We start from the raw sequence: 24,448 nt of genomic DNA, 5'->3' as shown, positions 1-24,448 counted from the left end.
AAACCCGTGACATTATACTCGGAGCGGTTTGTGACTTGAAATTAATTTCAATGGCAACATTATCAACGCCGGAATGAATGTTCAGCATTCAGGTGGTACAGGTCAGTGCTCTTTAAGTTGTGTATGTTCATTATAATTGTGATGTTATGAGCTTTGTGACATGAGATAGTTTAACGCCATCTCTCCTGACGCTTTTGTTTGATCCCTGCTGTGTGTGTTCATGTGTTTTGAAGGAGGCCTGGCTTTGAAGATGCTTTGAAGGGAGGGTGGGATCTCATGCTTTCAAAGCTTACTCGCTATTGCTAGCCTCTCTGAAAATCGCCTACCCTACCTTGAACTGAGCAAATCAGTCTTTTTTCCAGAATTGCAAGTTTATGAAACCATTCAGACCTAATTTCTCATAATTTCAATTTGTTTTTATCTCACATAATGGTAACCTAGAAATCTCGATGCACCCTAGCGACAGCAAATCTAATTTGCTGAGCTGGAACAACCAAACTCTGGTCAGGCCGATCACATCATGTATAGAGTCAGTGGGCGGGCTTAACATAATGAAAAGACAAACTCTTTGAAAGACAACCGTTTATCCCGCCCCTCAGATTGTGCCCTGTCAATGTTGAGTTCCCAGACCTGACATCTTAAAGGGGGGGTGAAATGCTGTTTCATGCAGACTGAGCTTTTTACACTGTTAAAGACTTGGATTCCCATCCTAAACATAGACAAAGTTTCAAAAACTAAGTTGGACGTTTGATGGAGTATTTCTGTGTCAAAAATACTCCTTCCGGTTTCTCACAAGTTTCTGAGAGTTTTTTTCGAGTATGGGTCCGCTTGACGTCGATAAAGCGGAATGTCCTTGTATGGGCCGTACGGGCTCTTCTCCTGGAAAGGTGCGCGCGCGTGACTAGATGCACGCCGCCCATAAACACTGCTCTCAGGTGCAGCAGATCCACTCGTCCGTGCCACACGTCTGTCGCGCCACGCTCCATTTTATTCCTATGGGTGACATCAAGTGACTTCAACGCTTCAGCACAGCATTCCGGGAAGGCAGCGCTGCATTTGAACCGATTTGAACGCAGAAATGACGGGAAGCTTCACAACATACGCTTCGGTCGCAAAAGTGGATCTCCACGGTCTCTGCTGTCAGGACTATACGAAATCAACAGTTAACTTACCAATGAAGTGTGTTTTTGACGGAGCGGTCCCAATGATAAAGGTTCATGGTCCTGCTTTGGAAGCAGGCGGTGAGTAAAACTGCTTCAAATGTCTGTTGTTGGCTATCGTCGTGTAAGTAAACATCAGTAAACAACACAATCGTGTATAACGGTAGTTAATTTATCAATGGAGTATGCGATCTATGGTGTGTGTTTAAATACATTTGTTTAGCTGACCACTATAGATGTCAGTTTGTTTAACGTTAACGTCAAAGCATGCTTCGTCATTCAAATGCGCTAACGATTACTCCATTGTTGTTATGTATAACATTACACTAGTCTGACGTGCAAAACCGTTTTGCTTGCTACTGCTAAGGTTTAGTCGCATACAATAGTCCATAAACCGAATCATGTCATAAACTCATAAACTGCGAGTAAACACATGTTGACAGGCCACTAAATACAGTACATACCACAGAGACGGACGTCCTGATGTTGTTGCTTCTCCTGTTCAATTTATTTCAGCCTCCGGATCTGATTCTAGATCATATATGTATTAGTTGAATCTGATAGCCATGGTTTATTTAGGGTAACGTTTTCTTGAGGACGTCACCGCTTTGTGCTCGCTCGTCATTCTTTAGCTCCGCCCACTCGATACGCCTCCAGGAGCTCGTTTTTTTTCGGAAAGACTCGGTTCAGCCCATATTTCTTTTATAAATATAATAAAAACTAAAGACTTTTCGGAAATATGAAGGATGCAATACTACTCTATAGGTACTCAAGATTGACACGAGATTGACTGAAACTGAGTGTTTCACCCCCCCCTTTAAAGTGGGTCTGTCTAGTCAGGCTAACATAATGGAGCAAACATCTCACAATTGACTTGACATCTTTCATTTTCTTAGAGACAAAGTACTAAACCCGAGATATAAACTCAAAATAGCAAGAAAATAATGTCAGAATTACTAAATGACGTTGCAATTACCCTTCTTAGTTTTTTACTCTGTGATCGAAACAAGCTTCCACACTTTTGATGTCCAACTGTGGCAGATTTGGACATGAATCCAGACATGGACATAGTACACGGACTAGACAGAGCATACATCTATAATGATACATTTACAGCACTATTAATTGCGCTATGGCTGAAGTATCTGTTCACTCTACTCAATGAATGGCAGAAGCTACACCAATGACAGGTAATGCTAACAGACCAGAGCTGACAGGTTTAGTCAAACAGAGTAGATGATAAAGCTGTAATAAAGAAGACTGAGACGTAGCTAAACACACAGATCTAGTGCTTACAGACCTTCATAAGGCTCAGTAATGCCCTCGCCATCTTCTGGGAAAAAGGGTGGGGAAAAAAGCAATCCATGTTGTGTTATGTAAAGGACAATAACGTTATTTTATCCAAATTGTAGTCACACATTATTCTTTATCTGACATGTGTTCAAGATGTTTTGTTTATACATAAGCCATTTTTTGTGTTACTCAGCTTTCTGTCAGTTAACCAATGGAAAGGTTATTCTCATCATCAACATGTCACTAATAAATGCATCTGGGTGGCATCTGGTGGTCCTGACCTGACTTATTATTCAGGCTTTCTAATCTTGCAATTTGGAAGCCTGGTTTATCTACTCACTTCTGTCCATAGACCCCTTTGGTGGGACTTGCGGTAGCTGCCGTCCTCTTCGACTCGATACTGGGGTGCTGGTGGGACTTGTTTGGACCGATCCGGTGCGGGGATTTGCCCTGCGGGACAGATGGCGTGTCAGTAATGTACATAAAACATTACATCTAAAGAAGAGTTTGTCGTCGAGTCATAAACCTGCCCAAGACAGGGCAGACTGTTAGACTACAGCAGAACACGCTAGTGAGAGAATACTAATAAAAACAAACCTATACTAACTATGGTTATACTGACAGTAGCATCACTTACTAATGATACAATAGTGTTAGAAAACACAGTTCCACTTGAGTTCTATAAAAAGGGACACATACTATGTACTATTAAAGAAAATAAGTCAATATTTGGCACGGTTTTCTTAAGGGTTAGTAAAAAACTAAAAGGAAGTAAAAGCATTTGGTGAAATATACGTCCTGTAGATAAAATACATCAACATGAGCTGGTACAGCAACCCACATAAGATTGTAGGTGATTCTTATGAAACCTATCAAGTCATATTTTACCCCAATATCAAAAGAAATACATGATAAATAAAAAAATGATTTAATAAAAAGATGCTATTTTTAGCATCAAGATTTTTTTTTGCACTTGACATCATTTCATCAGAATTAAGCACATTCTCCTCTTCCCCATATAACTTCTTACTGTAAAATATCTTATTTACATTACCGCAATGAAAACAAATTATATAAAATTGAAATGGTAAAGGTTTATTAGTGTTTGCTGCATTGCTTTATGCATGCTGATTTTCTGGGGGGGGGTTACAGTATTTACTTTACATTTTTTACTGTATAAAGTAAAACAATTACTATATTACAAATGTATTTTTTAATTTGTGGGAAAGTACTTTATACAAGCCACCATTTAAACTGTTCCATAACCTCTTTTCCGGTAAAATGGTCAAAATTTTATGATTTCATATTATGTGCAAGAGACTTCTTTTTGCACAAAATATATGGAAGCTTGTTCCCCGCATGGAATAAAATATTTTAAAAGATAATTGTGACTTTTTAAGTCACGATTCAGACTTTTTTCCCTCACAATTGCAAGTTTATATCTCGCAATTCTGGAAAAAAAAGAAAAGAAAAAAAGAACTGCGAGATGTAAAGTCCAATTCTGTGGGAAAATATTCTGGCTTTTCCCCCCTTCAGAATTGCGAGATTATATCTCAGAATTGGACTTTATAACACACACATACACACAAATCTGAATTGTGAGAGAAAAAGTTGCACATTTTTATTTATACTTTTAGTGGTGGAAACAAGCTTCCATAATAAATACAAATGACAAAATTATATAGAAATAGAATAGAAACAGAAATTAACATTAAAATACTTAGAATTACAAAAAATAAATCATCTGGACAAATACTGTGAAAATGACAATACAAAAAAATCCTACTGGATCTAAAACAGGCTTCATTTTCTTTTTATAAAATAATATATTACATTTATCTTCCAATTTTGGGGCAAAATATGACCCAACAACTAATTTCACATATTTGACCATATAAGAGCATGCATTTAGTAAATATGTCACAGTCATGTGCATTTTAGCCACGTAAACAAATATATACGTTTAAAATGCACATCAACTCCACAGTAAACACAATGATCTTTAAAGCACCTTTTGAGCTCAGTGTCACATTTGCTTTCCAATGATCGTACATGTGCTTCACATCTCAGAGTAAACTGTGGCACATCCAAGAGCTACTGCGACTCTTGCATCAGTGAAAGTTCATGCGTAAATCTGAACATTTATGTAATTTCCTTGTGACTTATGATGTGCCGGGCAAATCGTAAGTCAAAAGGTTTTATGGTGTCTCAAAAGGTGTGATGGAATCAGCATCAGGAGAGGTGCTTGTGGCTGCTAAAGCTGCAAGGAAAGTGAGAAGGCCTAAATGCATGAGCACACGGCACTCGAAACAGCCCATAACTCAAAGCATAAACTGTTCAACCACAAATAAATAATGTTAGTAAACACAACAAAACAAAATCATAATAATTGTAACGAATAAGAAAGTAAACCATACGATGCCAGGTACACACCATTATATCTCAAGAGGATATAACAGGTGTGTCTATAATTCAAATGAAAAGAAGTTAGTAGCAACCATCATCACTACTCACTACTCTTTAAAGGAAATCAACAAACAAATCAAAAACAGCATCGTTACAACAGGGTTAAAATAAGAGGAAGTGGAGAGAGGCATTCCAGGTGACGGGAAGCAGAAGGCATGGTTTCGTTTAGGGCTTTAGTGCTTGTTGTGATGGGTCTGGGTCACCTCGTTAAGGCAGGAGAGGGAGGAGCGGATCTCCCTGACGGTAAGGACGGCATGGATCTCATGTAGCCGGAGTCGGGCCGCTCGGACGAGCGGGAGCGGGTGTAGACCGGTCGCTCCATCATGGGCCGCTGGTCAGCTGACCTGGACCTGTAATGGTCATGTCTGTCCACCATGCTGCGGCTATACCTGCAGAATGTTAGTCACAAAGCCACGCTCAGCGGAGCCCCACTGCATCATGGGATCACAGGGCATCAATTGCTCAGTGATCGCAGCTCATTAGGTTGTTCCTGTGAAATGATGTTGGTTGGCTAATATTTGGCAAAAAACAACCAGACAAATGGGTCTTTGAGTTTCAATATTGGCTGCTCAGGGTCATCGGCATAAACAGAGACTCTTATAGAAATTCTGAACTGAAACAACCAAACATAAGTGTTAACCAAAGCAAGGTAGGCAAAGCAGGGAAAGGTTAAAGAAACAAACAACTAAAAGCTTCCGGAAGCTGCTGCAAAGAAAACAAGTGAACACATTTCATACGGACACATCAATAAGCCCCATAATAACTAGTCTACTCTACTCCTCTATACTCTACCTACATGAATACTTCTATAAATTCTAATGTATTACCTAAGATCTTCCTCAAAGTGCTCATTGTTAGCTGGGAACTCTGGAATATGGTCATCTCTATGGAGGTGCATAAGAGAAGAACATGAAATGGTAATTTAGCATCTCTCACAGCTGTCAGCAGTTGCTAAATAGCCTCATTACTCAAAATAACCTTGTGAAAAAGAAGTGCGCAATTGTATTGAATGAGAACTTGTAGTGTACTTCAAATCTTAAAAGTATTTCCCTTTCAGTCACGTGATTTTTCCCCCCCCCTAAACCAGTTCAGCGGAAATCTCGCCCTGGAGCCGATTCTAAAACATTGCATTGGCCATGTCAATCACAATAACGATTGTCTACACCCAATCCTGATCCTAAAATCTACCCTTTACTGTAACCTCAGCCAATGAAATTGGTTGCAGGGGTGGGATTTCAGCTGAACTGGTTTGGGAAAAAAAAAAAAAAAAAAAAAAAAAAAAAAAAAAATCACACCTTTCAGTCGGCCACATTTGACGTTCGTCCTTCAGGGAACGAGGGTAACACGAGATAACACATACGAGGCGATTTATTGATAAACTGTACTTTTAGATAATAGAATATTAATAAAAGTACATTAAAGTGTACTTAAATTGTGTTTAGAATCAGTCATGCAAGTGTACTCTCTTAAATAGGCTTAAGTAACAGCGCATTTCAAAATAATATACAAATAAGGTTCATTTTAAATCATTATGTTTTAATAATCTTTTTTTGCGCTTTAAAGAATTACGCTTATTCAGAACTTAATTGTTACAAAAAAATGTATTCATCCAATTGCATTCAATATAAATCCACACTGAAATAAATGTGTATTTAATTGCAATAAACATTAAATGAAGTGTCGGGAAACAGCACATTCAGTTCACACTTAATAGTATATTATTTCCATAATAAGTAATCTTTTTAAAAGTATTCTATAAAGTGCACTTTTTTCATAAGGGTTTATAGATAATATAATACTTCAAAATAAATAATTAACTAAATTTAAAAAAAATACTAATGCTGCTAATGGTCCAGAATATCAGGGAACAATAAAAAAAAAAACCTGTAAAAATGTAAAGGTCACAGGAAAACTAAAACATCTAAATTGAACTAGGGTCTACTAAAACTATTTCACTTTATGTAATAATACCTTTCTGTATCTGTAGAAGGCTCAATTTCTATCCTGGGGCACGTCCTACCGAATAAACCAACACCAGTTTTTTAGTGCCACACTTACTACATTCAGTATTTATTTTTTTGAAAAGATATAACAGGTCAGTGTTTGAGAAGATAAAGTCTCAAATCCAAAACTGGGATCTAGACACAAGGTCTCAGTGGGAACATAAATTGGGCATCTGTTCCTGGCAGTTAATAAGAGATGAGTAAAAAGAAAGAGAGTTTGTGATGTGTTGTAGGTGTTTATCTCTACAGAAATCTTACCTGTAGTCCCCACCGGTTCCATTCATGACATGATTGGGCCATGGAGTAGATACATGATTGGGCCCATTGTAATATCTTTAAATGGAGGATGAGGATTGATAGATTGAAATGAAGAAAGGAAAGTATGATTAGAATGAGCAACAGCTGAATTAGGGTAAGGGATGAGAGAGAGAGTTATGTCTGAAACTAGTAAAACAGTCCACTTGAGTACTATTATGTCTCAACTTATTTTACCTCTCAGGTGATTCAAAAGAGTCACTGTAGGCAGACATTTGTCTATCTCTCCTCATCCTCCTGAACACAAAATAACATATAATCAGATCCTATGTGTCAACATAACTCTACTTGCCAAAAAGAACTTCAATGCAGCCGTAAGGTGCTGTAGATTCACGTTTGCTCACGATAACAGCTTTTTTGTTGTTGTTCTCAAGATCTCGAGTTAGTTATGTCATTATATGGCATGACACACCACACTTTTATGGAAGATAATGGAAAAATTATTTAAATTCATAATTAAATAGCAAAACTGATTTTAAGTGGTTTTAAGTTTGGCAGTTTATTTAACCTTTAGACAAAATTTTGTCCTTTAATAAATAAATAAAGTTTGCGTATTTGTTTTATGTTTTGTACATACAGTACATATGATATAAGACAATACATTTATTCAGATACATTTATAAAATTAATATTACATTTATTCAGATGAATATAATTTGCTGCAGTTTTTAATATTTATATGCCCAAAATGTAAGACAAAATTATATTATATCTTGTAATGTCAATAATTAATAGGATCTTTAAACAGCATAGCTGACTATGTAAATGAAAGTATATAAATATCAGTTGTTATCTCCTGATAATATCTTAGTAAGATGATATTTAAATGCTTATTTTTTTATGGAATTCTTACTTTATAACATGCAATTGTGAGTTTATATCTCACAATTCTGAGGAAAAGGTCATAATTATGAAATAAAAAGTTGCAGTTATCTTATCAGTTAAAGTGTTTTAACATATAACATATAATGCAATGAAATACAATGATTGAATGATAAACAAAACAATATTCCTCAAAAGCCTGATGTATCACATTTGATAGGCTACTCATATTTTAACATGGTTAAAACAGGTTTTTGCTAGTGCCAATGTTGTGAGCTACACCAGTTATCTCAGGAAATCTAAGATTTCAAAGACATAAAAGATTGCCAATACAAAATTTCGACGCCACAACGCTAGGTTGCTGTGGGTGGTTCCCAGGCAGTTGCTAAGAGGTTCTGTGTGTCTTTTATTGCTATAGGTAAAAGTCAGACAAGCTTTTTTGAGATTATAAATGATTTTTATAGCAATTTCATCATGTCCCAGGCAGTGCTGGGTAGATTACTTACAAATTGTAGTCCATAATAGATAGCAAATTACATGAAAATCATAGTTAGCAACATTACATATTTTAGATAAATATCTTTGACTACTTAAAAAAAAAAAATCAAAATCAGAGAACCGTGAATGTGTTATTATTGACTTAATTATTAAACACATTGCGTCAAAAGAGGTTCAGCTAACAAAAAAGTTAGGGAATACCTACATTACATGTAAATATGAATTACATTTTAATGTATTTGAAAAAATAAAAAAGCCTTCCAAAGACAAGTAACAAATGGTAAAATGATTAATTGAGTGATAGTCTGAATAATAATTAAAATGTGTTTATCAAAAGTTGATTAGATATCTAAACACTCTTAACAAGTGAAATGATTTCTGTAAATTCAGTGGTAAATGTTATTATAGCCACAAACTGAGAAGACTTTACAAACATTATTACATGATAGGCTTAAGAAAGGAAAATTGAAACATTTTGTCAACAAGCTACACGGTTTGAGGAAATTGCATTTCAAAATGTAATACTTTCTATTACTTAATCATAAGTATTAATTTAAAATTTTGATTCCCAGGTAATGCCAGAATTGATAAAAATGCATACTTCAATTGAAATGTAAGATGCTTTAGATAAAATAATCTATGTTTATGGTTACATCATGGAATATCAAAAAAATAAAGGTTCCAAGAGGCGATGCCATTGAAGAACCATTTCTTCTTAGTGCATTTTAATAATCTAAAGAACCTTTTTTCATTATAAAGGACTTTTTTTGTGGAGTGGAAAGATTCTATGGATGTTTAAGGTCCTTAATGGAACCATAGATGACAACAAAGAACCTTTATTTATGAGTTAAGAGATATGGAAGTATGGTCACATTTACAATTGGTACATTTTCACATGCAAAATCAAGTCATTTCAATAGGAATCCACATGACTGGGGATTTCACGTGAGGGTAAATTCCCACACAGATTGGGCAACGGGGTCAAGTTGGTCATGAGAACTCTCCGCATCGAACAACAGAAAGCTGCTTGGTCTCATGACTTCTGTGTGAGCTGTTTCACATATCGCTACACAATTGACAAATTTGCCAATTTTGCTAATGTGAATGGCGCAAAAATGACGTGAATCTATCACACCTTAGGGCTCCGCACACCAAAGCTGGCAAGGTCTACTCAATAACATCTGAGTCTCCACACTGAGCCAACAACAAGTGCTGAATAGATTCAATCCCATATTTCTGAGGGGTAAATAATATATTTATATTCAAGCATGGTGAATATCCACTGTAGCTTGCAGTTTATTGACTGACAGTTCTGTCATAGAGTTACGCAAGTTGGCTTGGGATCGAAAGAGCTAGTGCTCAGTCATCAAAAACACAAGCCATCCAGCGGGAATGGTGGAGTGAGGGCTGCTAAGGACACATACATACACAAATTTCCTTTGGGAAATATTGGTCTAAGATTACTGGCGTACTTAGTAGCATAGTCGGCAAAGTCACAATCTGAACTCTATCATCTAAGTTTACCATAATGACTTCATATCATTATGATGATGGCACAAATCTTTCTCAATGGGCAGAGGACTGAGGCTAGCCTGGCTCCGCCCCCCTACGTACTTCCGCTTAATTTTCATTTTCCTTCAGTACTCTGTCTGGGATTGCGGTATATCCTAGTTTTCTTTGATAAAATTTTAACCGGTCCAATCAGCGAACAGAGGGAGTGGCTGAGAACGATGATGTTGATGTCGTGATTGATGCAATTTAATTCACAGAAATGCAATTTGACCAACTGAAAAATTTAGATGTGATCAGTCACTAGAAAATGTTCAGTTGGAGACCTGATTTTTTTTTTTTTTTTACAGTGTACAGTCTATGGTTTGAGATGACGTGTCACGACCAAACGCTAGCGATTGGTTATGGCAGATCCAGAGTGGCTCAGGGCAGATCCAATAGTTTTAAACTTCAACAGAGAACCTGCCTTCAAGGAAGTCAACGCTTGTCAATGGAGAGTGGCCACTCTCTGTACAAATGAAATGAGAGTGTGGTAGGACCAGGCTAGACTGACGCTACAGTGACACTTTCATTTTGCCACTGTTCAAACATTAACCACATTTCTGCAAAAAAATTACAAAAAATGGTCTCCTTTTCCGCCCACTGGAAAGTTTCCTTCGTAAATCCTGAGACATAAACGTAAAACCTTTTGAGAGGCGCCACTAGCTATTCTAGTCCAAACTACTACCCATGTCATTAATATGGAGCATCATGAGAGCAAGAGTGTGCCGCTGTGGTTTACTACCTGTCCACGCTATTGTACCCTTCTGAGTATGCACGGGCCATCCTAGTGGAGCGCAGTAACCTGACCGCATCTTCCCGATAGAGGGGGCACATACTATGAGTCAGAACAGAAAGTGAGAGTGCAGTAGTTAGAAACGGGTGGGACAAGAGGTGCGTTATCTGGGTGGTAAGAGGGTGGGACACCTTTTTTTGGCACATCCTCTCTGAAAGAAGGAACAGGTGAAGATCACCCAAAGCACAAAAGCAGAAATCAAGTAACCTCAAGTCAAGAGAACCATCTAAGCTATCAAAAGAATGATTTGTGCAAACACCAGCAGCAACAAAGATTTGTAAAACCCACAGAAGTGCAAATATAGTGCTTTTCCAGTGGTGCGAAATAAAAATGTGAAAGTGCGACTACTAGCGTGTATTACTATCCCCCGTTAGAATATACTAGCAAATGCACAACACTACACTATAAGGAATTCTGAGGTGAATTCACAAAACAGTTTGTGCCTTTTTGTCCGTGTCAAAAATACCAAAAGACTTTAAATGTGCATTACAGATTGCACTTTATCTGCAAACCTGTGTTAGCTTGGTGCAAATTAAAGGCTTAAGTATAATTTGGGTTTTACATGTAGGCTAGGGTATGTACAGTGCACACTATCGTCATCTGTATATTACGTGTGTACTGTACAGTATACTCTAAAGAGATACGACTCAGATATTTGTCAAAGTTAAAACTTTATAGTGCAGATGGGTCAATCGCCTATGCTTTTGCATGCTATCAAATGGAGTATACTTTGAAAGACACTGATAAAGTGAATCATTTAATAGAGATGCTTGTTTACCCTTTTTTACTATTCATGGTAGTAGTAATGACTAAATGATGGAAATAAGTGATTATTGGGATTTGATTAACAGGCAAATTTCAAGAGATCATTGGGTGTCTGGATCTCTGTGACTTAGCGATACCGTACAATTCTAGTAAAAAAAAAAAAGTGCCTAATGAAAATGAACCTTGTTTGTTTGCTGCATCCTCCACATTATAGCACCCAGCACTGACCCGAAAGAACTAAAGTGTGCAAATTTCTTTCAGCACAGATTTTTGTGTTGCCTGATCTGCATGATTTGTGAAAAATGAGTCAGGCGCAATTCACTCATAGTGACTCCCCAAAGGTTTTAATACAAGAATTGACCACATAATATGACACTATTGTTCAACAGGTTAGAGTCAAGAAAGTACTTTCATGCAGCAAGAGTGCATTAAATTGATTTTAAAAAATCTATCTTTTTAGTTACAAAAGATTTATATTTCAAATAAATTGTTATGATGTTTCTAGTCATCAAAGAATTCTGAAAAAAAATCATGCTTTCTGCATTATTAGGCTGTTTGCAACATTGATAATAATAAGACATTTCTTGAGTGTATTAGAATGATTTCTCTGAAAATTCAGCTATGCCATCACAGGAATAAGATTTTTTTTTTAAACGTATTCAAACAAAAAAAGGAGTTATTTAAAATGGTAATATTACTACTTGTATTTTTTTTAATCAAATAAATGCAATGGGAAGCATTAGACACTTTCAAAAACATTTTAAAAATCTTATCGACCCCTGTTGTTGAACATTAGTGTATTTCGTCCCTCAAATTTCCAAAACAAACAAAAATCACATTTACACAAATAAATTTACAATGGTATATAAACAGACATAACATATATGTTATAATACTTTGTTAAAAACAAAGTATTACAGCACAAGTGTTAATTAAACCATATAATATTACAATATGCATGTAAAAAATTGATCATGTGAAGCCAGTAACCTGTTAACTTTTCTGTAAGTAACAAGTGCTTTAATAAAATTAAAAGCATTTCTTCTAAGGGTGCATTATGACCTCATTACTGTTCATTCATTACTGTAAAAGCCATTTTTGTTTGTTTTTACAAAACAAGGGCAAGTCAAAATCATTTCAATGGGAATGGACAGTTCTTTACATATTATGTTGATCTACGTAGGTCTTTCTTTGTGTTGAAACCTGAACATTCCCTTAAGGTGGTAAGAATGTGACCGTAACATGCGTGACATTTTCTCATGCAAAAACACGACTCTATCATCCTAAGATGAGATCTATAATGTATGAGTGAATAATTTGCATACTTATATATAAGTGATAGAACAACCTCGTTTCATATACAGTGCTATATGTGGGCAATCTGTCACCTGATAATCAGCAAGCAGCAGAGGGTAAGTGGGTGGGTGAAAGTGGGATGAGTGCTGTGATTGGACAGAAGGGGGAGGTGAGCAGGGGCGCGTGACGCTGCTCTGGGGTAACAGAATACCTGGGGTCCTGGATAGCGGGGTCGATGGTTGGCTGTCTGTGTCTGGTTCGAGGAGGAAGGGTAAGATACTGGCTGCAACCACAGGGAGCAGAGAACAGAAATATGGCTGAATGGAGCTATTGAATATGGAGCGATGGAAAGATAACAAAAGCGAGAGAGGCAGAGATTGATGGATAAGAAAAAAAAGTGTGATGTCAAAGAGAAAGGAGAAGGAACAGATTTTTTTTTTCATCCTGCTTTCTCAAAATTATTCCTACGGTTCTCTCTGTGCTGCTGGCACATCATATTTGTCACACTGAATTTCCGTAATCACGTTAACTGAAAAGATGAAGGTATATGGCAACATTCCCATTTATGTTCCCTGTTTCAGAAAAAAAGCAATCTAAGACACAACAAACATCTAAGGGCACAATAAACACAAGCGCTGGTATATAAACTGTGACTAAGACGGGCAGTATCTCTAGCCCGTTGCGTGACACATACCTGTCTGGTGAGTATCTGTCTTCAGACAGGCGTTGTCGGGGACCATAAAGCGAGGGTGCTCCTCTCACACCATGGTCTAAACTTCGACTAAAGGAGGGGAGAGAAAAGCAGAGAGCCCTGCTATGACAAGGAGCGCCAGATACAGAAGTGCCATATTTCACTTTGAACAGTGCTATTTTTGTATTCTGTAGATTAAATTTGCTTTCTAATATTTAGATTTGGATCTTCCAATTAACGAAAACGATTTTTAATTTAATTGGTTTTAAGTTTAACAGTTTATTTAACCTTTAGACAAAATATTGTCCTTTAATAAATAAATAAAGTTTGCGTATTTGTTTTATGTTTTCTACATACAGTACATATGATATAAGACAATAAATTTATTCAGATACATTTATAAAATTAATATTACATTTATTCAGATGAATATAATTCGCTGCAGTTTTTAATATTTATATGCCCAAAATGTAAGACAAAATTATGATATATCTTGTAATGTCAATCAATAGGATCTTTAAACAGCATAGCTGACTATGTAAATGAAATGCATATAAATATCAGTTGTCATCTTCTGATAATATCTTAGTAAGATGATATTTAAATGCTTATTTTTTTTATGACTTTATAACATGCAATTGTGAGTTTATATCTCGCAATTCTGAGGAAAAAGTCATACTTATGAGATAAAAAGTTGCAGTTATCTTATCAGTTAAAGTGTTTTAAGATATAACATATAATGCAATGAAATACAATGATTGAGTGATAAACAAAAAAATATTCCTCAAAAGCCTGATGTATCACATTTGATACTCATATTTTAACATGATTTTTGTGTATGTGTGAGGCCAAAAGTCACAGTATATTTTAAGTTATTTTACACTGTCATGGGGAAAAATCGGGTGGGCGTGTTCTTCGGGCACAGGTGGTTAAATGTTGTATAGATAATCATGTAAACCTAAGTTGCTTTAGTCCAGTAAGTGTTCATCTTGAAATATACTACAACTTAAATTAATTAATTTCACAGCAAAAAGATGTGTACCAGGATATGAAGGGGAATACTAAAAGGCCTTTTAATTGCTAAAGAAGTACAAACCATATATCAGATGACAGAAGCATGTAGTAGATTCATCAGGTTTTTCAGCAGGTTTTGATTTTGTTGATCATTTAGAAAGCCTCAGATATGTGCCTATCAAATATGTTACTGTAGGCTTTATATATTTACGGTTAATAATCGTATTATTAAAAAATAATGAAAACTTGAATTGTCTTGTTTGGACTGGGGAGGAAGGTTTGAGTTGTAAAAGTTACTTCAAGTTTTTCATAGCACATTAAACCCTTATTTCAGCTGATTCCTCATGATATGACCCCTTTATACATACATGTGTTTTTTCTGTTGCAGATTACCTTTGTGGGGGAGGAACGCTGGGTGAGCGCGAACGTGTGCGGCTCATGTCTGATCGTGAACAGTGATTGGATGACATCACCTGCTCAGGTACGGACAGAGTGGAGCTCTGGAAATCCCTGCCATTGTGCCGGTAATCTGAGGCAAACACACATTTACATCAGTAATGCCATGTAACAACTGGTACTAAATAATAATTCAAACATTCAGTGAAATAAAGGAGCGTAATAAAAATTATTATTATTATCTAATACAATGACATTCTGACATTTTTGGAAGTCCTAATATTTTTTTGGGGGGAACTCTATGTCTAATACACAACTATATCATCACTTTAAGAACATGAAAATAAAAAGTGAACACGACCATTACAGTCCTGTCACAGCGTTAGTGTGAAGATTTTCCTTATGCTGAGTCGGGGTAGACTAAAGTTCACAGTAATCGTCTCACTGACAATATCCTTTAATTTGATTTGGTGATCAGCATGTGTTAAGGCACACAAAGGCCGGGGTAGCCCGTGTGCAATCAGACATTAAAAAGATTATTCGTCTGGAGTTTTATTTATTTAGATCAGATCAAGTTGTGTTCAAACGTTTGAAAAGAAATGAACACTTTTGATAATAATAAGAAAAGTTTCTTGAGCAGCAAATCCTCATATTAGAGCGATTTCTGAAGGATCATGCGCTCATGCACGGAATTTAATTGAATAGTACTGGATGAAATGCTATCAAGGACTCTCAAGTCTTCGGTTTTCTAAGTACAGTGTGGCACTAAAGCAGAGAAAGGTGACTTCGCTGTACCTGAGATAACACCGATCCCATCTTCACAGTCGTAATCAGAGAACTCGCTGTCACTGATTCTCTGTGACCCTGAGAGAGAGAGAGAGAGAGAGAGAGAGAGAGAGAGAGAGAGAGAGAGAGAGAGAGAGAGAGAGAGAGAGAGAGAGAGAGAGAGAGAGAGAGAGAGAGAGAGAGAGAGAGAGAGAGAAAGAGGGGGGGGGGGTGGAGAAACAGATCATGAGGGTCATATTAAAGAAAAGAGCCTGTTAACGTGACCGTCTGTTGTAATCCACACGGTTCACGTGAGGTTAAGTAATCTAGCTAGGGTCATAGCACAGCAAACACACATAATAAACTAGCACCATGTTATCATAATGACTTATAAGGGATGTATTGAGATTGAGATATTAATATATTTTTAAATAATTTTTAATTAAAACCTTTTAAAATTCATTCTAAATTGATCATATATTTTATCATTGTATTTTCTTAAGTGTATAAAATTATGAATTATTGCAGTTTTGCCTAATATTATTTTAAGTAACTTTCACTTAAGCAAATCCTTCTCTTTTACATTTTTATTTCATAGGCATTAAACAAATGCTTTGTTACTTTTGAAAGCTTTTTAGAATGTTAAGTTTGACCTATAAAAAGGCCTCAAATTCTGATATTGAATATTATCAACCTAAACAGACTGATAATTTAGAAATGCCTATTTGGTCAGTTTGTAGTTGTAATTTCCAAAGGCATTAACTAACAATGAATACAACATGTGTTACAGTATTTACTAATATTTGTTAACATTATTTAAAAAAACAACTCTGATCACTGTTAGTTCCTTTTAGCCTAAGTCCATTTTATCATATTAACAGACATGAGAATATTTGACGTGAAATCTTTGTGACGTTTGAGCTAGTCCCTATTGATGATGTGTAATTTGCATGTATAACAAAGTGCATTTGTTTCTAATAATATAGCTTTAGTCAAGAAGATCTTTGTATCTCTTACAATATATCCATGGCAGACTATTTTCATTTTAACGTTTAAGCTGACGCCTTCTCATTTGTTACCTTTCTACAGTGGAGAAATAGAGCAGCTCATGATAAAACTCGCATTGATAACAGAAGCACACTATGGTTTAGACCCGAATAATACAAAATAAGTTAACGCAAGTAGAACCAAGAACCATGTGAAGCAGCGTGAGGTTTGCTATCATTTAGTTTGAAATCAAAACAGTGAAAAACAGCAAACATCAACCACAGAAAGGTTTGTGAGAGGCTGGGAAAAGCGTTAGCAGTCCATACACAGATCTGCTCAGGAACGGCTTTTAACTGGGCTGATTTGATTTTTTTTAATGGTGAAGATCAGGCCTAAAAAGGCAGATAAGCTTTAAAATGAGGATTGGTGGCATGTAGCAGCAGCAATGGGCATTTACTCCATGCAAGCTGTGTGGAGTAGTGGGGGTTTCTGAAGAGTATGAGGCGGAAGTGAGGAGAGATCACACTTTGGACAGTGTAGAGGATAGTAATCACATTGCTGACCAATCACATGCTAACTGGAGCAAGCAGGTCAAAGTTACCTGAGTTGTACAAATACGGGCTCTTGACTGGAAATGTGTCAGTGGTGGATAGATAGTAATATTTTTTGAAGGAAACAAAACATGAAAACAAGAAACACATCAACAAAAACAAACATGAATATAATGTACTTTCCAAATTTATACAAATTGATACTTTGAAAATTCCCAGGTTTTGGATATATAAAAACAATACAGAATATACAGGACATTCATATCACAGCACATGTATAAATTTGCAACATTCAAATTGGTTAAGTACTGTATTCTGATTTTCTTGAACTCATGTTACAAAAGTGACTAAATGCAGTTCTTTTGAATTTTCTACGCATCAGAGTATCCAGAAAAAATGCATTACAGTTTCCCCAGCAATCATAAGCAGCATGACTGTTTTCAACATTAACAATAATAAGAAATGTTTATTGAGCAGCAAATCAGCATATTCAAATGGTTTCTGAAGGATCATGTGTCAATTGAAAATTCAGCTTTTCCATCACAGGAATAAAGTACATTTTCAAATATATTTACCATGTCAACTAATGACATCTTATTGCAAAATTTTGAATGGGGGTGTGTTTTTTTGTTGTTGCACATTTCAATGTGATACAGTGCAATTCATATTTAATTTTATGATTTAAAGGGTTAGTTCACCCAAAAATGAGAATATGAGAATATGACGCAGATCGGATGTATGACCTGGAAGCGAGGAGGAGCACCGCTTTAATGTCCAAAACCTACACGGAAGACAATAACTTGGCGGATAAAGTCATTATTTAGATTTTTTTTGCGCACAAAAGCTATTCTCGTCGCTTCATAAAATTATTGTACAGCCGCTGTAGTGAGATGGACTTTGTAACAACGTTTTTAGTGACTTTAATGGGTCTTGTGAGTGGGAATGTACTGAATGCCAATGGAGGACTATCTGAAGCCTTTCTCAGCCATCGGCTTTCAACAAAAATATGATGTAGATGAACGAAGGTGTTACAGGTGTCCAACGACATGAGGGTGAGTAATTAATGGCATAATTTTCATTTTTGGGTGAACTAACCCTTTAATCAACTGGTAAATGAAACACAAAATTACATGATGATTGGCTGACAGGACAGTTCACACAGAAGACAATTTACATATCTAAAAATGGCCCAAAATGGATTTAAAAATGTGATTCAAAATCTTTTGCTGTTCACACTATGAGAGCAAAATCAGATTGAGACCACATTCAATTGTAGGAAGAATACTTTAGTGTACTATTATTACGCAGTTTAAATTAATGTTTGTGATTGTTGTAACAGTGGATGTGTACATACTCTGTAACCTGCGCGTTGGGCTCTCTCCAGGTAGGAGACGTCTCTGCATGTAGGGTGAGGGGTTAGGCAGCGGCATAGAGGACACATCATGTGTTTGAAGCTTATACCAATGAGGCTGGTCATCCAACAGCGCTGTCTCCAGCTCTATCAAAATCTACACACACAAACACACAGGTATGAAATACACAGCCATTTATGATAACTTAGTGCCATTTATGATAGGGGTGTGACGAGATCTCGTGCCACGAGATCTCGCGAGACTAAACTATGACAAGATTTCTCATCGAGGTGAAAAGCTGTCTCGAGTCATATTGTCTTGACGGAGTGTGAGGGTGAAGTTAGGATAGAATATGCCAACACTGCGTTTACATTACCACTGTTGTTTTGCTTTTTTATAGAAATAAAGACAATTTAATTCCTGTGGATAACAGTAGCTTCAATTTCATCAGCTCATCCAACACAAGCTGTTCAAGTCGACCATAGTGCGCAGCACTGCCACAGATCCCGTGACGAGAAGACTGACAGGACTGTGGCGGAGGATTCATTGCGCAACAGAGCGTCAGATGAATGTCTATTTTAAAATGCGCATTTAGCTCCACTACTCACAGAGTAAGCAAAATCGCAAAATTGAAAGTGGAAGTAAACAGGAGCGCACTTTCAAACATGATTTCATTAAGTCACCACTGTTTGAAATCGGCTCCTTGAGGCATGAGAATACCTCCCAATTTGAAAGCTAGTGTAGTTGTAACCAACTCTTAGCTCTGTATCATGCTTGAAGAACAATTTGGTCTATTTGGACTGTAAATATTGAGTACTTTGATTATGTTTATTGTTTGCACTTAATATTTATGATCAATTTGTGGGAAGGAGTTCAGTTAGGAGGTCAAAAGAAAGCTCATGAGCAGTTTTAAGGTCTGAAGAGACAATCCTACAGGAGACCTTTACAGTGCTTGTTGTCTTTTACTGAATATGATAATTCATACTCAGAATGTAGAACTGAAATTACATTCATTACAAGTTGATTAGTTAAAGCATTTCAAATGCACCTGCAAACAGTTTTTCTAGTCATGCATTTCATCATTGAGTATTTCTTAAAAATACTATGTAAAACTTTAAACTAATACTTCTATTTGTCTGATATTGCTTCCAGAACAGTTATCTTGCATCATACCAAGTACACATTACACTAATATTACTATGAGCATGACATTATTAGAGACATACAATAGGAAGGTGTTCCTCTCTCACCTCTCCCAGGAACTCGCTTTCTTCCTCTCGGACTCTGGCCTGGTCCCATAGCGTGATCTCCAGCATGCGTTCCCTGAACTCTCGCCTGTGCACTGGCGAGTACATGAACGTCTGGTTCCACTTGGGCTCCAGAGATTTCTTCACTGTTTTTGTTCTCCTCTTGCTTTTATCGCTGAGAAGAGCAGGGAATTTCATATTTTACAGCAGCTGATATGACTTGATTTTAACATTTACAGTTTTACAGATCCTCAGACACATTAAGCCAATCCAAGGAACCCCTCATTGAAAATCATAGCACATATTATTAGATATTATTACACATTTTGCTAATTTTATTTATTATTCCTATTAAACACAATATTATTTATTCATTCATTTATAATCATATATGCATTTTAATTTCAAATGGAATTTATCGTTTTTGTCAGTAGTTACTAGTCTGTGTTTGTGGAATATTTCCCATTACTTTTCCCTAAGTTTAAATCCCTTTTAAAGGGAGGATTTTATTTCATTTTTACTAGGTTTTTTTGAAAAAAAAACTTTTTTTTTTCTTCCTGAAAATACTCAGTGGGTTTACTATAAAAAAATGGATGTAATTGTGTCAGTATATCAGTGATTTTACAGGCTTCATTGCGAAAAGACAGACATTTGACATACTGTACATCAACTTTGGGAATTAGCACACACACACACGCACGGACACACACACACGCATGCACGCACGCGCACACACAACGCACGCGCACACACACACACACACACACACACACACACTAGTCACGCGCGCACACATTAGTAATTTATACATTAATGTTTTTATATTTTAGAACAAAACAAATATTTAAGCAATTATATAATTTTTTTTAAATTAAAATATATTTTTTGTTTTCTTTGAACATTCATTAAAGAATCCTAAAAAAAGGTCTCACAGTTTCTACAATATTATATAAAGCACTACAACTGTTTTTCATAATTTATGATAATAATAAAATGCTTCTTGAGCAGCAAATCAGTATATTACAATTTCTGAAGGACCATGTGGCAATAAAGACTTAAGTCATGACTGCTGAAAATTCAGCTTTGTCTTAAAGTATATTTGAATATAAAACAGTTCTTTAAAATTGTAATAATATTTCACAGTATTATTACTTAGTTTTTACTGTATTTTTGATCAAGTTAATGCACATTGGTGAGCATTACAGAATTCCTGACTACAAACCTTTGAATGGTAGTGTAAGTATTGTTTACAAAGGTTATCAGTAGATATTATAATTCAAAATACGTATATATCTGAATTGATGTGCAGCTACAGTACCTTCTGTCGGGGAGGAAGTAAATTTTGACGTAGGGATTCCTAGGCCGCCCGTCTTCTCGTGAAGGCAGGTCTTTGGCACCCAGGATAGTGACGATGAGTTGATGTCCTACTTTATCGTACCACAGCTTGACCTGCAGTAAGAGACAGACTCTCTTAGGTGGTCTTGTAAGGAAAGCTCACCCCAGATGGTCCGGGGCAGCCCTGCAGAAGCGTCACATGCTTGGCAGAACTTTCCCAGAGCAGGTACAGCACCAGCACACACCAACTAAATCAAGCTGACTACCTCTCAAGATCAACGTTGATGAACTAAATTCACCACTAAAACACGAAACAAATACGAAATTTGAACTATTTCTAAGCACTGAATCACATAGACTTTTTGATGCACTCAATATTCCAGGTTGAATACAGCTTTATTATCACGGAAAATAATTTGGACTTGCATCTTTTGTTTACAGTAAACACAGTATTGCACTTACTATGGGCAAGACGTACTTAAAAAGAAATTAAAAACTATTAAAAAACTGTTCCCTTTTGAGGGAACTCATGCTGCGTCAAATGATGACACTTTGGGGAACACATCCAGCGTGACAGCATCTGAAGCACATGTGAAAATCCAGGTTTCATGTCCTATTTGGTGTTGTTTGTTCTGACAAAAGAAAGAAATGATGGCAAGTGAAAAAGAGTGTATGCTTCCCTGCCCCAGATACATCACAGGAGGACACACACACACATAAGTTTTGTGTTCTCTGCCAGGGAGCGGAGCATGCTCTTGAGGGGCTGCCTATAGTTACTTTGAGCAGTTGCCGCTTAGGACACTCGGCTCCTGCCCCGGTTCGTTTGGGATACGAAAACGATACCATTGGGATTTCGATACCATATACAACTGACTAGCAGCACAAGTTAACATAAAGTGGTAGTCAACATATAGGGATGCATTCGGTTTAAATTAGTGAAATTACACTTATCTGTCAAGTATTTCCCCGAGCACGATTGTCCCCCTTCCCTTCTCCCTCACTGGCCGACACTCACACTTAACGTACCGGGCCGCACACTTGCGTCATTCATTGAAGAACAACAGAAGAAAAGTGTTTACACTAATAGACTGCCTAATAGATTTATCTAAACTAGGGATGTCAATTTAACCTAATTCCCATGATCGATCATCGTTTAAATTAACGATCAATTCATCAATTAATCCTTAACCTTAATACTGCAAGCATCTACAGCAGTGGCTTATAGCCGACAGCATGACAGGATGTGCAAATGCTGCTCAAGACGCCATATTCCTCACTAAATGAATGAGAAGGATTTTTAATCTAAATAAAGGGCTATAGGATTGTAAAATTAGTCGATGTGAATGATAATATAATTAAATTACTCCTTTCATAATCAAATATAACCTCTAATACAACTTCACTGTTGTCATGTGTGGACGCGCTGTACACGGCCCCTAACCCCATTGAATTTACAACCATTTATTAAAATAGTGTTCACATTAATGTTATGTAATATGACAGTCCCAATAAAAGTTATTATGCATTGCTGTTCGAGCTGCATGCGCTAAAGCCGAAGCACTGAATGAAAACCGGTACACTGAAGCCCTTTGTATTTTATTTAGCTAAAAGAAACGCATTCTATATGAAATTGATCACATATACACAAAATAAAGGTAATATTAAAAATTACATCTGCACAATCTGATGCGAATGCACAAGTGAACTTGAACTAAGTTACATGCGCGAGTCAGAATGCGTGACTCATGTTGTGCACACGCTCTTCCTGGAGCAACGCAATGAAACACATGGCAACTAAAGCCAAATAATTCACAATCACAATGTTTTATTACAATAGTGTTCTCATTAATGTTATGTAATATGACAGTCCCAATCATAGTCATAATTAGTTTAATTATTATTAGCGTATTATTATTAGCTGATCACTGCCACGCTTTTACTACCGTTTGCCTCTAACGTTAATTCTTAACCAAATGCTATCCTATATTAGATCAGCTATACTGTAGATAGGCCTGCACAAAATAAACAATATTACAATTTATATTAGCATAAAACAAAAGGCTGCGAATGCACATGCAAACTTGCAGTCATGATACACATGTAACTCCAGCTGTAAAATGGTCCCAAACAGAACTCTGGCATGCTCGCTTCATTTTTCCTCCTGTTTCGCGGTTGAGCCGCATGCACGCGCATGACCCAGCTTAATCGATGACCGATAAGTCTTATCGATTAAATGTCTTATCGACAAATAAACCGTTCATCGATTAATTGTTGACATCCCTACACTAAACCATGCAGAACAACTTCCGGTGTAGTGGGCAAAGAATATATAGAGGCAAGTTTTGCTGGTGCATCCTTGCATACTATGGGCAAAATGCAGGCGTACCAGGCAGACAAACAAGGGACCTTGATGAGGGCAATGGGGTCGGGCTCGACGACATTAAAGAGCTGTGTCGGCAATGACCTATCTTTCCGTGCCACAAGGAGGCGGCCAGAGCCATCAGCCACTCCATGACAGCATCGGTGGCAAAGGAAAGGCATTTGTATTTGAACCTCTCCGGCGCTTTCTGGCCTCTTCCATGATGCGGTTAGTTCCGTCGTCAAGAGGTTTCAGGAGGCAAAACGGCAGTCTGTAGCGTTTAAGAGGTTCTTCTTTTGCCGCTCTCAGTACCAGCCATCAGCAATCTGTATGCTAAATGTCAATCACCTTTGACCATAGTGTTCCTGACAGAAAACAAAGATGTTCCCTCAAAAGGGAGCGTGGTTTCCTGTCACACGCTACGTCACGTTGGAAGGCCAATCAGGGTCGGATTAGTTTCACATGAGCTTCAGACGCTGTCATGTTGGAGGCATTCCCCAAAGTGTCATGATTCGAGGCAGAGTCTAGTTCCCCTTGTCAGGGAACAATGGTTACATTCGTAACCCGAGACATTTTTGTTAATTAAAATATAAATATTTGATAAATATATTAATACTTTTTTCAAGGTAGTTGCCATGGCAACCTTTCCCATTTTTAAGTATCTTAAGTTTAAGGTGAAATACTAAAAATACTCAAATTTGAATAAAAATAATCTGAAGCTAAATAGAAATATTAATTTAAAAAAAATACAAAAATAATAGTTATGACAAAGGCACATAAAATGTGTAA

At 36.7% G+C, this 24,448-nt stretch overlaps 1 protein-coding gene across 8 annotated transcripts in view; it reads right to left on the bottom strand.

Moving 5' to 3' along the window:
* The window catches only part of rims2b (regulating synaptic membrane exocytosis 2b), a 241,805-nt gene that overhangs the window by 58,880 nt on the left and 158,477 nt on the right, over nt 1-24,448 (bottom strand). The window contains exons 13-27 of one of the 8 annotated variants that reach the window (XM_067426681.1): nt 21,284-21,414; nt 19,969-20,140; nt 18,721-18,874; nt 17,417-17,443; nt 15,859-15,927; nt 15,061-15,196; nt 13,657-13,743; nt 13,174-13,245; nt 10,851-10,943; nt 7,415-7,474; nt 7,181-7,255; nt 6,891-6,935; nt 5,747-5,803; nt 2,794-2,903; nt 2,461-2,493 (exon numbers count right to left, since the gene is read on the bottom strand). In XM_067426681.1, the coding sequence (XP_067282782.1) occupies nt 2,461-2,493; nt 2,794-2,903; nt 5,747-5,803; nt 6,891-6,935; nt 7,181-7,255; nt 7,415-7,474; nt 10,851-10,943; nt 13,174-13,245; nt 13,657-13,743; nt 15,061-15,196; nt 15,859-15,927; nt 17,417-17,443; nt 18,721-18,874; nt 19,969-20,140; nt 21,284-21,414 (1,321 nt within the window). Of the gene's footprint in view, nt 1-2,460; nt 2,494-2,793; nt 2,904-5,122; nt 5,309-5,746; nt 5,804-6,890; nt 6,936-7,180; nt 7,256-7,414; nt 7,475-10,850; nt 10,944-13,173; nt 13,246-13,656; nt 13,744-15,060; nt 15,197-15,858; nt 15,928-17,416; nt 17,444-18,720; nt 18,875-19,968; nt 20,141-21,283; nt 21,415-24,448 lie in introns of all 8 variants that reach the window. The other 7 variants (XM_067426679.1, XM_067426682.1, XM_067426684.1 and 4 more) reach the window with 7 other exon arrangements.

This window comes from Pseudorasbora parva, chromosome 19, assembly GCF_024679245.1.
Source record: "Pseudorasbora parva isolate DD20220531a chromosome 19, ASM2467924v1, whole genome shotgun sequence".
NCBI classification, from domain to species: domain Eukaryota; kingdom Metazoa; phylum Chordata; class Actinopteri; order Cypriniformes; family Gobionidae; genus Pseudorasbora; species Pseudorasbora parva.
The sequence above is the reverse complement of the archived record's forward strand: the minus strand, read 5'-3'. Positions and strand labels throughout refer to the sequence as shown.